At 48.4% G+C, this 17,677-nt stretch overlaps 5 protein-coding genes and 1 pseudogene across 6 annotated transcripts, besides 2 other annotated features; all 6 read left to right on the top strand.

Moving 5' to 3' along the window:
• Positions 1 to 4,632: 4,632 nt before the first annotated feature.
• TVAGG3_0926390 (GTPase activator protein) lies at positions 4,633 to 7,265 on the top strand (the record flags this gene model as incomplete). The annotated part of the gene is made up of 1 exon (XM_051252432.1): positions 5,513 to 6,776. A coding segment is annotated over one exon (1,264 nt), but the record flags the coding sequence as incomplete, so codon positions are not given.
• A 2,865-nt stretch (positions 7,266 to 10,130) lies between these two features.
• TVAGG3_0926380 (GTPase activator protein) lies at positions 10,131 to 11,691 on the top strand (the record flags this gene model as incomplete). Its single annotated transcript, XM_001293046.2, has 1 exon — positions 10,131 to 11,691. A coding segment is annotated over one exon (1,561 nt), but the record flags the coding sequence as incomplete, so codon positions are not given.
• A 260-nt stretch (positions 11,692 to 11,951) lies between these two features.
• On the top strand, positions 11,952 to 12,458 carry TVAGG3_0926370 (endoplasmic reticulum-plasma membrane tethering; the record flags this gene model as incomplete). The annotated part of the gene is made up of 1 exon (XM_001288934.2): positions 11,952 to 12,458. A coding segment is annotated over one exon (507 nt), but the record flags the coding sequence as incomplete, so codon positions are not given.
• Positions 12,459 to 12,494: 36 nt separating this feature from the next.
• On the top strand, positions 12,495 to 13,364 carry TVAGG3_0926360 (endoplasmic reticulum-plasma membrane tethering; the record flags this gene model as incomplete). Its single annotated transcript, XM_001288933.1, has 1 exon — positions 12,495 to 13,364. A coding segment is annotated over one exon (870 nt), but the record flags the coding sequence as incomplete, so codon positions are not given.
• Positions 13,365 to 13,803: 439 nt separating this feature from the next.
• Positions 13,804 to 15,509, top strand: TVAGG3_0926350 (annotated as a pseudogene). Its single transcript has one exon — positions 13,804 to 15,493. A coding segment is annotated over exon 1 (1,690 nt).
• Positions 15,510 to 15,672: 163 nt separating this feature from the next.
• On the top strand, positions 15,673 to 16,385 carry TVAGG3_0926340 (galactose-binding domain-like family; the record flags this gene model as incomplete). Its single annotated transcript, XM_001324212.1, has 1 exon — positions 15,673 to 16,347. One exon carries the CDS (start codon positions 15,673 to 15,675, stop codon positions 16,345 to 16,347), a length of 675 nt encoding a protein of 224 aa, XP_001324247.1.
• A 292-nt stretch (positions 16,386 to 16,677) lies between these two features.
• Positions 16,678 to 16,715: a mobile genetic element.
• Positions 16,716 to 17,291: 576 nt separating this feature from the next.
• Positions 17,292 to 17,328: a mobile genetic element.
• Between the last annotated feature and the right edge of the window lie 349 nt (positions 17,329 to 17,677).

Below are 17,677 nucleotides of genomic sequence, written 5' to 3'. Positions count from 1 at the left end.
AGACTTCAACATCCCAGTTGAGAACCCAGAGAAGGACAAGCTGTACATCACCGTCTACGACTTCGATGAAGGCAACGACAACGATGTCATTGGCTTCAACCGCCTTCCAATCAACGACATCAAAGTTGGCGATGCTCCAGTTGAGCGCACCGTCGAGCTGAAGAAGCGCCACGGCATCCGTCCAGACCGCGGTGTTGTCCATCTCAAGCTTTCAGCATTCAACCCAGGTGAAGAACCAGGTGCAGCTCCAGCTGCCGAACATCCAGTCAAGAGCGAAGTCCCACCAAAGGCCGAGTTCCTTGACTGCACAGTTGTCAGTGCTTCTAACTTAGTCAAGATGGATAAGCACGGCTTGAGCGATCCATACGTTGTTCTCAAGGTTAACAAGGATGGTGAACCACAGAAGACAGAAGTTGTCAAGCAGAACTTGAACCCAGAATGGAACCAAGAGTTCCACTTCACACCCGTTGACAAGACTAAGGACGTTCTTGTTGTCGAATGCTACGACTGGGATGACCACAACTCACACGATCTCATTGGCAATGCCATCCTTGAGCTTGCACAATACGCATACGACATCCCAATCGAAGCCGATGTCGAGCTTAAGAAGGAAGGTGGCCACCGCAAGGACCGTGGCACCGTCCATCTCCGCTTCACGATCCGCAAGGACAAGACAGGCGAGCCCGATGATGAGCACACAACATCTGAAGAAGAGAACAACAAGGCAGTTGCTAAGGCAGACCCAATTGTTCTCCATTGCACAGTTGTCGATGGTGTCGAGCTTCCGGCTATGGACATCACCGGCTTCAGCGATCCATTTGTCCGCCTCACAGTCAACGGCCAAGGCAAGCCATACACAACCGGCATTGTTATGCGCGAGCTTAACCCAATCTGGAACCAAGAATTCAACATCCCAATCGACAACCAGAACAAGGACAAGCTTTACATCACATGCTACGACTGGGACGAAGACAGCGCAAACGATCTTATTGGCTACTACCGCCTTCCGCTCGACGACATCAAAGTTGGCGAGCCCGTTGAGCGCGAGTGCATCCTTAAGAAGAAGCATGCTCTCCGTGCTAACCGCGGCAAGATCCATCTCAAGATCTGCGCATTCAAGCCAGGCGAGGAGCCACAAGTCAGCAAAGTCCCCGGTGCTCATCCAATCAAGAACATCAAGCCTAAGGAGACATTGTTAGACGCCACCGTTGTCAATGCCCGCGACCTTGTTCCAATGGACAAGAACGGCAAGAGCGATCCATACGTCATCCTTAAGCTTAACCGCAACGGCATTCCACAGCAGACTACAGTTGTCAAAGCTTCTCTCAACCCAGACATCAACGAGAACTTCGACTTCACACTCATCGATCCTAAGACTGATGTCCTCCTTGTCTACTGCTACGACTGGGACGACCACAACAACCACGATCTTATTGGTGTTGGTGAGATTCCACTTGAAGGCATTGCTCTGGACGTTCCAGTTGAGAAGCAAGTCGAGCTTAAGAAGGAAGGTGGCCACCGCAAGGAGCGCGGCAAAGTCAACCTGAAGCTTCGCCTCCACAACTCACGCGATGGTGAATCCGATGCATCCGACGAGGAAGCTAACCTTGACAACCCAGAGAAGCCTGCTGATCCAATTGTTCTCCGCTGCACCGTCATCGATGCCAAGGGTCTTCCAGCTATGGACATGAACGGCAAGGCCGATCCATTCTGCGTCCTCAGCGTCAATGGCGAAGGCGAGCAGTACAAGACTAACGTTGTCATGCGCAGCCTCACACCAGTCTGGAACCAGCCATTCAACATCCCAGTTCCTAACCAAGACAAGGACAAGCTCCACGTCATTGTCTACGACTGGGACGAGAAGAACAGCGACGACGTCATTGGCTACAACAAGATCAAGCTTCACGAGATCCGCATCAACCACCCAGTCGAGACACTTGTCCACTTGAAGAAGAGACATGGTGTCCGCACCGAGCGCGGTGATGTCCATCTCCGCTTCGAAGCATACAAGCCAGGCACCGAACCAGCTATCGACTTTGTTCCAACCGCTCATCCAGAGAAGAAAGTTTCACAGGAAGCCCCAACAGTTGTTGACTGCACCGTTGTCAACGCCACCGAGCTTGCAATGATGGATCTTAACGGCAAGGCCGATCCATACGTCATTGTCAAGATCAACGAAAACGGCAAGATCAACACAACTAAGGTTGTCAAGAAAGACCGCAATCCAGTCTGGAACGAGACATTCAACATGGACGTTGCCGACGAGAAGAAGGACGTTCTTATTGTTGAGTGCTACGACTGGGACGAGAGTGGCAAGCATGATCTTATTGGCAACGGCGAAGTTGCACTCGCTGGTCTTTCACACGACACCGTCATTGAGCGCGATGTTGAGCTTTCTAAGGAAGGTGGTCTCCGCAAGAAGCGCGGCACCGTCCACCTCAAGCTCCATCTCCACAAGAACGATGCCAACGATTCCGACTCCGAAGATCACGAAGCGCGCGAGCACCCAGCTGCCGCTGCCTTCCTCGAGCTTTCATCATCATCCGATGTTGGCGAAGCACAGACACGCTCCATCCCAACAGTTGCATCCGAGCACACATCCTCCGACGACGACAACAAGGACAACTCTGCTCCAACCGAGAAGAAGGCCGATCCAGTTGTCATCCACTGCACAGTTGTTGATGCCCAAGGCCTTCCAGCCATGGACCTCAACGGCAAGGCCGATCCATTCTGCGCTCTTAACGTCAACGGCAAGGGCGAACCACAGAAGACACAGGTTGTCATGAAGGACAAGAACCCAGTCTGGAACCAAGACTTCAACATCCCAGTTGAGAACCCAGAGAAGGACAAGCTGTACATCACCGTCTACGACTTCGATGAAGGCAACGACAACGATGTCATTGGCTTCAACCGCCTTCCAATCAACGACATCAAAGTTGGCGATGCTCCAGTTGAGCGCACCGTCGAGCTGAAGAAGCGCCACGGCATCCGTCCAGACCGCGGTGTTGTCCATCTCAAGCTTTCAGCATTCAACCCAGGTGAAGAACCAGGTGCAGCTCCAGCTGCCGAACATCCAGTCAAGAGCGAAGTCCCACCAAAGGCCGAGTTCCTTGACTGCACAGTTGTCAGTGCTTCTAACTTAGTCAAGATGGATAAGCACGGCTTGAGCGATCCATACGTTGTTCTCAAGGTTAACAAGGATGGTGAACCACAGAAGACAGAAGTTGTCAAGCAGAACTTGAACCCAGAATGGAACCAAGAGTTCCACTTCACACCCGTTGACAAGACTAAGGACGTTCTTGTTGTCGAATGCTACGACTGGGATGACCACAACTCACACGATCTCATTGGCAATGCCATCCTTGAGCTTGCACAATACGCATACGACATCCCAATCGAAGCCGATGTCGAGCTTAAGAAGGAAGGTGGCCACCGCAAGGACCGTGGCACCGTCCATCTCCGCTTCACGATCCGCAAGGACAAGACAGGCGAGCCCGATGATGAGCACACAACATCTGAAGAAGAGAACAACAAGGCAGTTGCTAAGGCAGACCCAATTGTTCTCCATTGCACAGTTGTCGATGGTGTCGAGCTTCCGGCTATGGACATCACCGGCTTCAGCGATCCATTTGTCCGCCTCACAGTCAACGGCCAAGGCAAGCCATACACAACCGGCATTGTTATGCGCGAGCTTAACCCAATCTGGAACCAAGAATTCAACATCCCAATCGACAACCAGAACAAGGACAAGCTTTACATCACATGCTACGACTGGGACGAAGACAGCGCAAACGATCTTATTGGCTACTACCGCCTTCCGCTCGACGACATCAAAGTTGGCGAGCCCGTTGAGCGCGAGTGCATCCTTAAGAAGAAGCATGCTCTCCGTGCTAACCGCGGCAAGATCCATCTCAAGATCTGCGCATTCAAGCCAGGCGAGGAGCCACAAGTCAGCAAAGTCCCCGGTGCTCATCCAATCAAGAACATCAAGCCTAAGGAGACATTGTTAGACGCCACCGTTGTCAATGCCCGCGACCTTGTTCCAATGGACAAGAACGGCAAGAGCGATCCATACGTCATCCTTAAGCTTAACCGCAACGGCATTCCACAGCAGACTACAGTTGTCAAAGCTTCTCTCAACCCAGACATCAACGAGAACTTCGACTTCACACTCATCGATCCTAAGACTGATGTCCTCCTTGTCTACTGCTACGACTGGGACGACCACAACAACCACGATCTTATTGGTGTTGGTGAGATTCCACTTGAAGGCATTGCTCTGGACGTTCCAGTTGAGAAGCAAGTCGAGCTTAAGAAGGAAGGTGGCCACCGCAAGGAGCGCGGCAAAGTCAACCTGAAGCTTCGCCTCCACAACTCACGCGATGGTGAATCCGATGCATCCGACGAGGAAGCTAACCTTGACAACCCAGAGAAGCCTGCTGATCCAATTGTTCTCCGCTGCACCGTCATCGATGCCAAGGGTCTTCCAGCTATGGACATGAACGGCAAGGCCGATCCATTCTGCGTCCTCAGCGTCAATGGCGAAGGCGAGCAGTACAAGACTAACGTTGTCATGCGCAGCCTCACACCAGTCTGGAACCAGCCATTCAACATCCCAGTTCCTAACCAAGACAAGGACAAGCTCCACGTCATTGTCTACGACTGGGACGAGAAGAACAGCGACGACGTCATTGGCTACAACAAGATCAAGCTTCACGAGATCCGCATCAACCACCCAGTCGAGACACTTGTCCACTTGAAGAAGAGACATGGTGTCCGCACCGAGCGCGGTGATGTCCATCTCCGCTTCGAAGCATACAAGCCAGGCACCGAACCAGCTATCGACTTTGTTCCAACCGCTCATCCAGAGAAGAAAGTTTCACAGGAAGCCCCAACAGTTGTTGACTGCACCGTTGTCAACGCCACCGAGCTTGCAATGATGGATCTTAACGGCAAGGCCGATCCATACGTCATTGTCAAGATCAACGAAAACGGCAAGATCAACACAACTAAGGTTGTCAAGAAAGACCGCAATCCAGTCTGGAACGAGACATTCAACATGGACGTTGCCGACGAGAAGAAGGACGTTCTTATTGTTGAGTGCTACGACTGGGACGAGAGTGGCAAGCATGATCTTATTGGCAACGGCGAAGTTGCACTCGCTGGTCTTTCACACGACACCGTCATTGAGCGCGATGTTGAGCTTTCTAAGGAAGGTGGTCTCCGCAAGAAGCGCGGCACCGTCCACCTCAAGCTCCATCTCCACAAGAACGATGCCAACGATTCCGACTCCGAAGATCACGAAGCGCGCGAGCACCCAGCTGCCGCTGCCTTCCTCGAGCTTTCATCATCATCCGATGTTGGCGAAGCACAGACACGCTCCATCCCAACAGTTGCATCCGAGCACACATCCTCCGACGACGACAACAAGGACAACTCTGCTCCAACCGAGAAGAAGGCCGATCCAGTTGTCATCCACTGCACAGTTGTTGATGCCCAAGGCCTTCCAGCCATGGACCTCAACGGCAAGGCCGATCCATTCTGCGCTCTTAACGTCAACGGCAAGGGCGAACCACAGAAGACACAGGTTGTCATGAAGGACAAGAACCCAGTCTGGAACCAAGACTTCAACATCCCAGTTGAGAACCCAGAGAAGGACAAGCTGTACATCACCGTCTACGACTTCGATGAAGGCAACGACAACGATGTCATTGGCTTCAACCGCCTTCCAATCAACGACATCAAAGTTGGCGATGCTCCAGTTGAGCGCACCGTCGAGCTGAAGAAGCGCCACGGCATCCGTCCAGACCGCGGTGTTGTCCATCTCAAGCTTTCAGCATTCAACCCAGGTGAAGAACCAGGTGCAGCTCCAGCTGCCGAACATCCAGTCAAGAGCGAAGTCCCACCAAAGGCCGAGTTCCTTGACTGCACAGTTGTCAGTGCTTCTAACTTAGTCAAGATGGATAAGCACGGCTTGAGCGATCCATACGTTGTTCTCAAGGTTAACAAGGATGGTGAACCACAGAAGACAGAAGTTGTCAAGCAGAACTTGAACCCAGAATGGAACCAAGAGTTCCACTTCACACCCGTTGACAAGACTAAGGACGTTCTTGTTGTCGAATGCTACGACTGGGATGACCACAACTCACACGATCTCATTGGCAATGCCATCCTTGAGCTTGCACAATACGCATACGACATCCCAATCGAAGCCGATGTCGAGCTTAAGAAGGAAGGTGGCCACCGCAAGGACCGTGGCACCGTCCATCTCCGCTTCACGATCCGCAAGGACAAGACAGGCGAGCCCGATGATGAGCACACAACATCTGAAGAAGAGAACAACAAGGCAGTTGCTAAGGCAGACCCAATTGTTCTCCATTGCACAGTTGTCGATGGTGTCGAGCTTCCGGCTATGGACATCACCGGCTTCAGCGATCCATTTGTCCGCCTCACAGTCAACGGCCAAGGCAAGCCATACACAACCGGCATTGTTATGCGCGAGCTTAACCCAATCTGGAACCAAGAATTCAACATCCCAATCGACAACCAGAACAAGGACAAGCTTTACATCACATGCTACGACTGGGACGAAGACAGCGCAAACGATCTTATTGGCTACTACCGCCTTCCGCTCGACGACATCAAAGTTGGCGAGCCCGTTGAGCGCGAGTGCATCCTTAAGAAGAAGCATGCTCTCCGTGCTAACCGCGGCAAGATCCATCTCAAGATCTGCGCATTCAAGCCAGGCGAGGAGCCACAAGTCAGCAAAGTCCCCGGTGCTCATCCAATCAAGAACATCAAGCCTAAGGAGACATTGTTAGACGCCACCGTTGTCAATGCCCGCGACCTTGTTCCAATGGACAAGAACGGCAAGAGCGATCCATACGTCATCCTTAAGCTTAACCGCAACGGCATTCCACAGCAGACTACAGTTGTCAAAGCTTCTCTCAACCCAGACATCAACGAGAACTTCGACTTCACACTCATCGATCCTAAGACTGATGTCCTCCTTGTCTACTGCTACGACTGGGACGACCACAACAACCACGATCTTATTGGTGTTGGTGAGATTCCACTTGAAGGCATTGCTCTGGACGTTCCAGTTGAGAAGCAAGTCGAGCTTAAGAAGGAAGGTGGCCACCGCAAGGAGCGCGGCAAAGTCAACCTGAAGCTTCGCCTCCACAACTCACGCGATGGTGAATCCGATGCATCCGACGAGGAAGCTAACCTTGACAACCCAGAGAAGCCTGCTGATCCAATTGTTCTCCGCTGCACCGTCATCGATGCCAAGGGTCTTCCAGCTATGGACATGAACGGCAAGGCCGATCCATTCTGCGTCCTCAGCGTCAATGGCGAAGGCGAGCAGTACAAGACTAACGTTGTCATGCGCAGCCTCACACCAGTCTGGAACCAGCCATTCAACATCCCAGTTCCTAACCAAGACAAGGACAAGCTCCACGTCATTGTCTACGACTGGGACGAGAAGAACAGCGACGACGTCATTGGCTACAACAAGATCAAGCTTCACGAGATCCGCATCAACCACCCAGTCGAGACACTTGTCCACTTGAAGAAGAGACATGGTGTCCGCACCGAGCGCGGTGATGTCCATCTCCGCTTCGAAGCATACAAGCCAGGCACCGAACCAGCTATCGACTTTGTTCCAACCGCTCATCCAGAGAAGAAAGTTTCACAGGAAGCCCAACAGTTGTTGACTGCACCGTTGTCAACGCCACCGAGCTTGCAATGATGGATCTTAACGGCAAGGCCGATCCATACGTCATTGTCAAGATCAACGAAAACGGCAAGATCAACACAACTAAGGTTGTCAAGAAAGACCGCAATCCAGTCTGGAACGAGACATTCAACATGGACGTTGCCGACGAGAAGAAGGACGTTCTTATTGTTGAGTGCTACGACTGGGACGAGAGTGGCAAGCATGATCTTATTGGCAACGGCGAAGTTGCACTCGCTGGTCTTTCACACGACACCGTCATTGAGCGCGATGTTGAGCTTTCTAAGGAAGGTGGTCTCCGCAAGAAGCGCGGCACCGTCCACCTCAAGCTCCATCTCCACAAGAACGATGCCAACGATTCCGACTCCGAAGATCACGAAGCGCGCGAGCACCCAGCTGCCGCTGCCTTCCTCGAGCTTTCATCATCATCCGATGTTGGCGAAGCACAGACACGCTCCATCCCAACAGTTGCATCCGAGCACACATCCTCCGACGACGACAACAAGGACAACTCTGCTCCAACCGAGAAGAAGGCCGATCCAGTTGTCATCCACTGCACAGTTGTTGATGCCCAAGGCCTTCCAGCCATGGACCTCAACGGCAAGGCCGATCCATTCTGCGCTCTTAACGTCAACGGCAAGGGCGAACCACAGAAGACACAGGTTGTCATGAAGGACAAGAACCCAGTCTGGAACCAAGACTTCAACATCCCAGTTGAGAACCCAGAGAAGGACAAGCTGTACATCACGTCTACGACTTCGATGAAGGCAACGACAACGATGTCATTGGCTTCAACCGCCTTCCAATCAACGACATCAAAGTTGGCGATGCTCCAGTTGAGCGCACCGTCGAGCTGAAGAAGCGCCACGGCATCCGTCCAGACCGCGGTGTTGTCCATGCTCAAGCTTTCAGCATTCAACCAGGTGGAAGAACCAGGTGCAAGTCCAAGCTGCCGAGCTCCGAGATGCATACAGTCATAAGAGCGAGCAGTCCCACCAAAGCTCGTCGTTTCCTTGACTGCACAGTTGTCAGTGCTTCTAACTTAGTCAAGATGGATAAGCACGGCTTGAGCGATCCATACGTTGTTCTCAAGGTTAACAAGGATGGTGAACCACAGAAGACAGAAGTTGTCAAGCAGAACTTGAACCCAGAATGGAACCAAGAGTTCCACTTCACACCCGTTGACAAGACTAAGGACGTTCTTGTTGTCGAATGCTACGACTGGGATGACCACAACTCACACGATCTCATTGGCAATGCCATCCTTGAGCTTGCACAATACGCATACGACATCCCAATCGAAGCCGATGTCGAGCTTAAGAAGGAAGGTGGCCACCGCAAGGACCGTGGCACCGTCCATCTCCGCTTCACGATCCGCAAGGACAAGACAGGCGAGCCCGATGATGAGCACACAACATCTGAAGAAGAGAACAACAAGGCAGTTGCTAAGGCAGACCCAATTGTTCTCCATTGCACAGTTGTCGATGGTGTCGAGCTTCCGGCTATGGACATCACCGGCTTCAGCGATCCATTTGTCCGCCTCACAGTCAACGGCCAAGGCAAGCCATACACAACCGGCATTGTTATGCGCGAGCTTAACCCAATCTGGAACCAAGAATTCAACATCCCAATCGACAACCAGAACAAGGACAAGCTTTACATCACATGCTACGACTGGGACGAAGACAGCGCAAACGATCTTATTGGCTACTACCGCCTTCCGCTCGACGACATCAAAGTTGGCGAGCCCGTTGAGCGCGAGTGCATCCTTAAGAAGAAGCATGCTCTCCGTGCTAACCGCGGCAAGATCCATCTCAAGATCTGCGCATTCAAGCCAGGCGAGGAGCCACAAGTCAGCAAAGTCCCCGGTGCTCATCCAATCAAGAACATCAAGCCTAAGGAGACATTGTTAGACGCCACCGTTGTCAATGCCCGCGACCTTGTTCCAATGGACAAGAACGGCAAGAGCGATCCATACGTCATCCTTAAGCTTAACCGCAACGGCATTCCACAGCAGACTACAGTTGTCAAAGCTTCTCTCAACCCAGACATCAACGAGAACTTCGACTTCACACTCATCGATCCTAAGACTGATGTCCTCCTTGTCTACTGCTACGACTGGGACGACCACAACAACCACGATCTTATTGGTGTTGGTGAGATTCCACTTGAAGGCATTGCTCTGGACGTTCCAGTTGAGAAGCAAGTCGAGCTTAAGAAGGAAGGTGGCCACCGCAAGGAGCGCGGCAAAGTCAACCTGAAGCTTCGCCTCCACAACTCACGCGATGGTGAATCCGATGCATCCGACGAGGAAGCTAACCTTGACAACCCAGAGAAGCCTGCTGATCCAATTGTTCTCCGCTGCACCGTCATCGATGCCAAGGGTCTTCCAGCTATGGACATGAACGGCAAGGCCGATCCATTCTGCGTCCTCAGCGTCAATGGCGAAGGCGAGCAGTACAAGACTAACGTTGTCATGCGCAGCCTCACACCAGTCTGGAACCAGCCATTCAACATCCCAGTTCCTAACCAAGACAAGGACAAGCTCCACGTCATTGTCTACGACTGGGACGAGAAGAACAGCGACGACGTCATTGGCTACAACAAGATCAAGCTTCACGAGATCCGCATCAACCACCCAGTCGAGACACTTGTCCACTTGAAGAAGAGACATGGTGTCCGCACCGAGCGCGGTGATGTCCATCTCCGCTTCGAAGCATACAAGCCAGGCACCGAACCAGCTATCGACTTTGTTCCAACCGCTCATCCAGAGAAGAAAGTTTCACAGGAAGCCCCAACAGTTGTTGACTGCACCGTTGTCAACGCCACCGAGCTTGCAATGATGGATCTTAACGGCAAGGCCGATCCATACGTCATTGTCAAGATCAACGAAAACGGCAAGATCAACACAACTAAGGTTGTCAAGAAAGACCGCAATCCAGTCTGGAACGAGACATTCAACATGGACGTTGCCGACGAGAAGAAGGACGTTCTTATTGTTGAGTGCTACGACTGGGACGAGAGTGGCAAGCATGATCTTATTGGCAACGGCGAAGTTGCACTCGCTGGTCTTTCACACGACACCGTCATTGAGCGCGATGTTGAGCTTTCTAAGGAAGGTGGTCTCCGCAAGAAGCGCGGCACCGTCCACCTCAAGCTCCATCTCCACAAGAACGATGCCAACGATTCCGACTCCGAAGATCACGAAGCGCGCGAGCACCCAGCTGCCGCTGCCTTCCTCGAGCTTTCATCATCATCCGATGTTGGCGAAGCACAGACACGCTCCATCCCAACAGTTGCATCCGAGCACACATCCTCCGACGACGACAACAAGGACAACTCTGCTCCAACCGAGAAGAAGGCCGATCCAGTTGTCATCCACTGCACAGTTGTTGATGCCCAAGGCCTTCCAGCCATGGACCTCAACGGCAAGGCCGATCCATTCTGCGCTCTTAACGTCAACGGCAAGGGCGAACCACAGAAGACACAGGTTGTCATGAAGGACAAGAACCCAGTCTGGAACCAAGACTTCAACATCCCAGTTGAGAACCCAGAGAAGGACAAGCTGTACATCACCGTCTACGACTTCGATGAAGGCAACGACAACGATGTCATTGGCTTCAACCGCCTTCCAATCAACGACATCAAAGTTGGCGATGCTCCAGTTGAGCGCACCGTCGAGCTGAAGAAGCGCCACGGCATCCGTCCAGACCGCGGTGTTGTCCATCTCAAGCTTTCAGCATTCAACCCAGGTGAAGAACCAGGTGCAGCTCCAGCTGCCGAACATCCAGTCAAGAGCGAAGTCCCACCAAAGGCCGAGTTCCTTGACTGCACAGTTGTCAGTGCTTCTAACTTAGTCAAGATGGATAAGCACGGCTTGAGCGATCCATACGTTGTTCTCAAGGTTAACAAGGATGGTGAACCACAGAAGACAGAAGTTGTCAAGCAGAACTTGAACCCAGAATGGAACCAAGAGTTCCACTTCACACCCGTTGACAAGACTAAGGACGTTCTTGTTGTCGAATGCTACGACTGGGATGACCACAACTCACACGATCTCATTGGCAATGCCATCCTTGAGCTTGCACAATACGCATACGACATCCCAATCGAAGCCGATGTCGAGCTTAAGAAGGAAGGTGGCCACCGCAAGGACCGTGGCACCGTCCATCTCCGCTTCACGATCCGCAAGGACAAGACAGGCGAGCCCGATGATGAGCACACAACATCTGAAGAAGAGAACAACAAGGCAGTTGCTAAGGCAGACCCAATTGTTCTCCATTGCACAGTTGTCGATGGTGTCGAGCTTCCGGCTATGGACATCACCGGCTTCAGCGATCCATTTGTCCGCCTCACAGTCAACGGCCAAGGCAAGCCATACACAACCGGCATTGTTATGCGCGAGCTTAACCCAATCTGGAACCAAGAATTCAACATCCCAATCGACAACCAGAACAAGGACAAGCTTTACATCACATGCTACGACTGGGACGAAGACAGCGCAAACGATCTTATTGGCTACTACCGCCTTCCGCTCGACGACATCAAAGTTGGCGAGCCCGTTGAGCGCGAGTGCATCCTTAAGAAGAAGCATGCTCTCCGTGCTAACCGCGGCAAGATCCATCTCAAGATCTGCGCATTCAAGCCAGGCGAGGAGCCACAAGTCAGCAAAGTCCCCGGTGCTCATCCAATCAAGAACATCAAGCCTAAGGAGACATTGTTAGACGCCACCGTTGTCAATGCCCGCGACCTTGTTCCAATGGACAAGAACGGCAAGAGCGATCCATACGTCATCCTTAAGCTTAACCGCAACGGCATTCCACAGCAGACTACAGTTGTCAAAGCTTCTCTCAACCCAGACATCAACGAGAACTTCGACTTCACACTCATCGATCCTAAGACTGATGTCCTCCTTGTCTACTGCTACGACTGGGACGACCACAACAACCACGATCTTATTGGTGTTGGTGAGATTCCACTTGAAGGCATTGCTCTGGACGTTCCAGTTGAGAAGCAAGTCGAGCTTAAGAAGGAAGGTGGCCACCGCAAGGAGCGCGGCAAAGTCAACCTGAAGCTTCGCCTCCACAACTCACGCGATGGTGAATCCGATGCATCCGACGAGGAAGCTAACCTTGACAACCCAGAGAAGCCTGCTGATCCAATTGTTCTCCGCTGCACCGTCATCGATGCCAAGGGTCTTCCAGCTATGGACATGAACGGCAAGGCCGATCCATTCTGCGTCCTCAGCGTCAATGGCGAAGGCGAGCAGTACAAGACTAACGTTGTCATGCGCAGCCTCACACCAGTCTGGAACCAGCCATTCAACATCCCAGTTCCTAACCAAGACAAGGACAAGCTCCACGTCATTGTCTACGACTGGGACGAGAAGAACAGCGACGACGTCATTGGCTACAACAAGATCAAGCTTCACGAGATCCGCATCAACCACCCAGTCGAGACACTTGTCCACTTGAAGAAGAGACATGGTGTCCGCACCGAGCGCGGTGATGTCCATCTCCGCTTCGAAGCATACAAGCCAGGCACCGAACCAGCTATCGACTTTGTTCCAACCGCTCATCCAGAGAAGAAAGTTTCACAGGAAGCCCCAACAGTTGTTGACTGCACCGTTGTCAACGCCACCGAGCTTGCAATGATGGATCTTAACGGCAAGGCCGATCCATACGTCATTGTCAAGATCAACGAAAACGGCAAGATCAACACAACTAAGGTTGTCAAGAAAGACCGCAATCCAGTCTGGAACGAGACATTCAACATGGACGTTGCCGACGAGAAGAAGGACGTTCTTATTGTTGAGTGCTACGACTGGGACGAGAGTGGCAAGCATGATCTTATTGGCAACGGCGAAGTTGCACTCGCTGGTCTTTCACACGACACCGTCAGAGCGCGATGTTGAGCTTTCTAAGGAAGGTGGTCTCCGCAAGAAGCGCGGCACCGTCCACCTCAAGCTCCATCTCCACAAGAACGATGCCAACGATTCCGACTCGAAGATCACGAAGCGCGCGAGCACCCAGCTGCCGCTGCCTTCCTCGAGCTTTCATCATCATCCGATGTTGGCGAAGCACAGACACGCTCCATCCCAACAGTTGCATCCGAGCACACATCCTCCGACGACGACAAACAAGGACAACTGCTCCAACGAGAAGAAGGCCGATCCAGTTGTCATCCACTGCACAGTTGTTGATGCCCAAGGCCTTCCAGCCATGGACCTCAACGGCAAGGCCGATCCATTCTGCGCTCTTAACGTCAACGGCAAGGCGAACCACAGAAGACACAGGTTGTCATGATACAAAGAACAACCCAGTCTGGAACCAAGACTTCAACATCCCAGTTGAGAACCCAGAGAAGGACAAGCTGTACATCACCGTCTACGACTTCGATGAAGGCAACGACAACGATGTCATTGGCTTCAACCGCCTTCCAATCAACGACATCAAAGTTGGCGATGCTCCAGTTGAGCGCACCGTCGAGCTGAAGAAGCGCCACGGCATCCGTCCAGACCGCGGTGTTGTCCATCTCAAGCTTTCAGCATTCAACCCAGGTGAAGAACCAGGTGCAGCTCCAGCTGCCGAACATCCAGTCAAGAGCGAAGTCCCACCAAAGGCCGAGTTCCTTGACTGCACAGTTGTCAGTGCTTCTAACTTAGTCAAGATGGATAAGCACGGCTTGAGCGATCCATACGTTGTATTGAAACTCAATGCAAATGGCGAAACTCAAAAGACCGAAGTAATCAAGAAAGAATTGAATCCACAATGGAACCAAGAATTCCACTTCACACTCATTGACAAGAAGACAGATGTTCTCATTATTGAATGCTACGATTGGGATGACCACAACTCCCATGACCTCATTGGAAATGCCATACTTGAACTTGCCCAATTCTCGTATGACATCCCAATTGAGGCTGACGTTCCTCTTAAGAAGGAAGGTGGTCATCGCAAGGATCGTGGCGCTGTCCATCTCAAATTCACAATCCATAAGGACAAGACAGGTGAATCCGATGATGAGAAGGAAGAAGAACCAAAGGTTCTTACACGTGATCTCAAGCCAGATAAGAGCAAGAAATCCAAGAAGCCAAAGATGTCCATTCTCGAAATGAACAAACTCGAATTCTTCCATGGTCCAGTTCAGAAGTACACAGATGAAATTTACTTCAGAGTTTATTACGAACCACTTGAAGGCCATAGACACCATACACACTTAGATTTCAATCTCGCTATCATTAATGTCACAGATTTACGCTATGCAACAACACTTGATCCGAAGACATTGCCGCCGTTCCTCAGATCAAATGTTAAAGATGACAAGAGACTTCCAGAAGAAGACCACAAGAAGAGAATGAAATATCCAAAGCACGCCCTCAAGTACAAGGAATTCATGGATAAGAATGTCAAGATTCTCCCAATTGTCAGAACAAAGACAGTTATCAAATGCCCAACTCCAATCAGAATCGAGGCTTCTTACTATCCAGATAAGACGAAGTATCCAGATGCTCCAGATAAAGTTGTTGTTTTCGACCACAAAATGACAATCATCTATCGTGGTGAACAACTCGTTTTGAAGGGTATCGCATTCGAAAATGGAACAAGCTATGAATTCGATATCAACTTCAACCCACAGAACAACTTCACAATGTTCGAATGGATTCGTAGTATGCCAGCTGAATTTGCTCCAAGAAGTGACAGATGGGCTGCTTATAATGCTGAGCAACCTCAGGAAGAGACTTACAAAGGAGAGTAATTTTCTATCTTTAGTTTTATTTTTTGATTTTTAAAGTATTTTATTTTTTAACTGCACATTATTTTTTCAAACAAATCAAATGAATTGAATTGATCTGAATAGATATTATACGATCATTATAGACAGTTTACTGCTGTTCTTCCTTTATGAATTGATGTCTATCAAAGGTGACATTTTTTATGATATTTCTCCTATTCAATTTCATTTTTTGTGTAAATACGAGCATCATTGCAAAAGCCTATCATGATAAGATTTTATTAATAGATGCAAGTGGCTCTTCAAGGCAAAGAATTAATGGCACAAAGCAGGTAACAAAACCAGAATATGCAATTTATCCATGGGATAAAAACTATGATTGGTGCTCAAATTGTGGAAGAACTAAAGAAGAATATCCGTTCATAACATTTTCTCTTCAAGATAGAAGAATGATTTTTGATAGATATTTTATTCGCTGCGGATGCTGCTATAAGAGTGATTGTTGTTGTGACACAGATTATTATGACTATTGTGTTGATTGTTGCCTTTATTCCTGGGCACTTCAGATTTCAGATGACAATGTTGAATGGAAAGAAGTTCATAGGGTAGAAAAAGAAAGAGGAATGAGGAGATGTAATGAGAAATCATATAAATTAGATAAGTCATATAATGCTAAATATGTTAAACTTGTTCAAATTCAACCTTGCCTCGGATATCCCCCTTGTATGTCTATTAATAGGATTGATTTTTATGGAGATATTATTGGTGGAGATGATTTGCATCAACAGATCGAAGGTGAAGATTTCATTCCAGTCCGAGATGATGATGAAGACGTAAGTATTATTGGGCATATATCGAAAAATGTCAAAGTTAACTAAATGTTATATTTGTGTTTTAGACTTTTTAAAAATTTTTATCAGATTATTTTTCATTTGATTTTTTAATAATGATGTACTGTTGATGCATCGAATGTACTTGATATCCAATGAGATGTTTTTATTACAATTGTTGAATAAATGAATATTCTTGTGATGATTTTATCGATCAGAAAACAGATTGTGTATCATTTAAGGATATTTACGTCGGAATAGTGATTAACTCTGGAAAATGAGTATATTATAGCCATGCATATAGAACAAATGACGCTTAAGAACTGTTATTAGCTAAGTGATTTGTTTGTCTGTTATTAGAAAGATTCATACTTATATTGTTGTAAACAGAAATTCATCAAAAGTGACACCTCAGAAAAGCTAAAATATTGAATTTTTGGAACTTTTGATAGAGCACGTTTTTAAATATTAATTAAAGTAAATGTATATTTTGTAAAGATTCTTTTTAATAAAAAAGTAAAATTTTGAAGAAGAACACAAAATCTTCTGAAAAATAATATCACATAAACTCATATTATTTTCTAATATATAACTATTTTATATAAAAATCAAATTCAATGATCTGAAAAGCGAAGGATAAACCTCAAAATTTACGAATATAATGAGTGGGAATATAATGCTTATCTATCATAAAACCATATGAAATATCAATTTTTGCTTTACGCCTATTCCACTCATTATATTCGTAAATTTTGAGGTTTATCCTTCGCTTTTCAGATCATTGAATTTGATTTTTATATAAAATAGTTATATATTAGAAAATAATATGAGTTTATGTGATATTATTTTTCAGAAGATTTCATTCTATATGCCTATGAAAAGTACTCTCAAAACTAACTTTTTCCTAATTATAATTAAATCTAGAATATTGTATTATGCTTAGTATTATTTCATTTTTCTCATTCAATTTAGAATTTACAAATGTCAAAAAATTGAGAGCTGTCACTTTTGATGAATTTCTGTTTATTACAATATTTTGAATCTTTGAGCTAAAGTTGATAATGGTGTGCAGTGATGTAAGAAAATGTTAATGAAAAATTTAATTCAAAAATAATTTCCAGTTGATAACGGTATAAAATCAAGATTTATAATACTTATTTATAATAATTACATTTCACTAATTTGAAATTTTATAAAATATTGTTTTCTAATGAAATTTGGTATTTTAATTTTTTTTTATTCAGTCCTGGAAAATGAAATATAGAGATGCTTATTATTTTCATGAGTCAGTATTTTACTGAACCAGTCTCCATTTACTAGATCAATCGTTTATCGCCCAAAAATTCGAGATGTAACACTCTTTTTTTTTCTTGGCAAA

The sequence above is a fragment of the Trichomonas vaginalis genome, chromosome I, assembly GCF_026262505.1.
Source record: "Trichomonas vaginalis G3 chromosome I, whole genome shotgun sequence".
NCBI classification, from domain to species: domain Eukaryota; phylum Parabasalia; order Trichomonadida; family Trichomonadidae; genus Trichomonas; species Trichomonas vaginalis.
The sequence above is the reverse complement of the archived record's forward strand: the minus strand, read 5'-3'. Positions and strand labels throughout refer to the sequence as shown.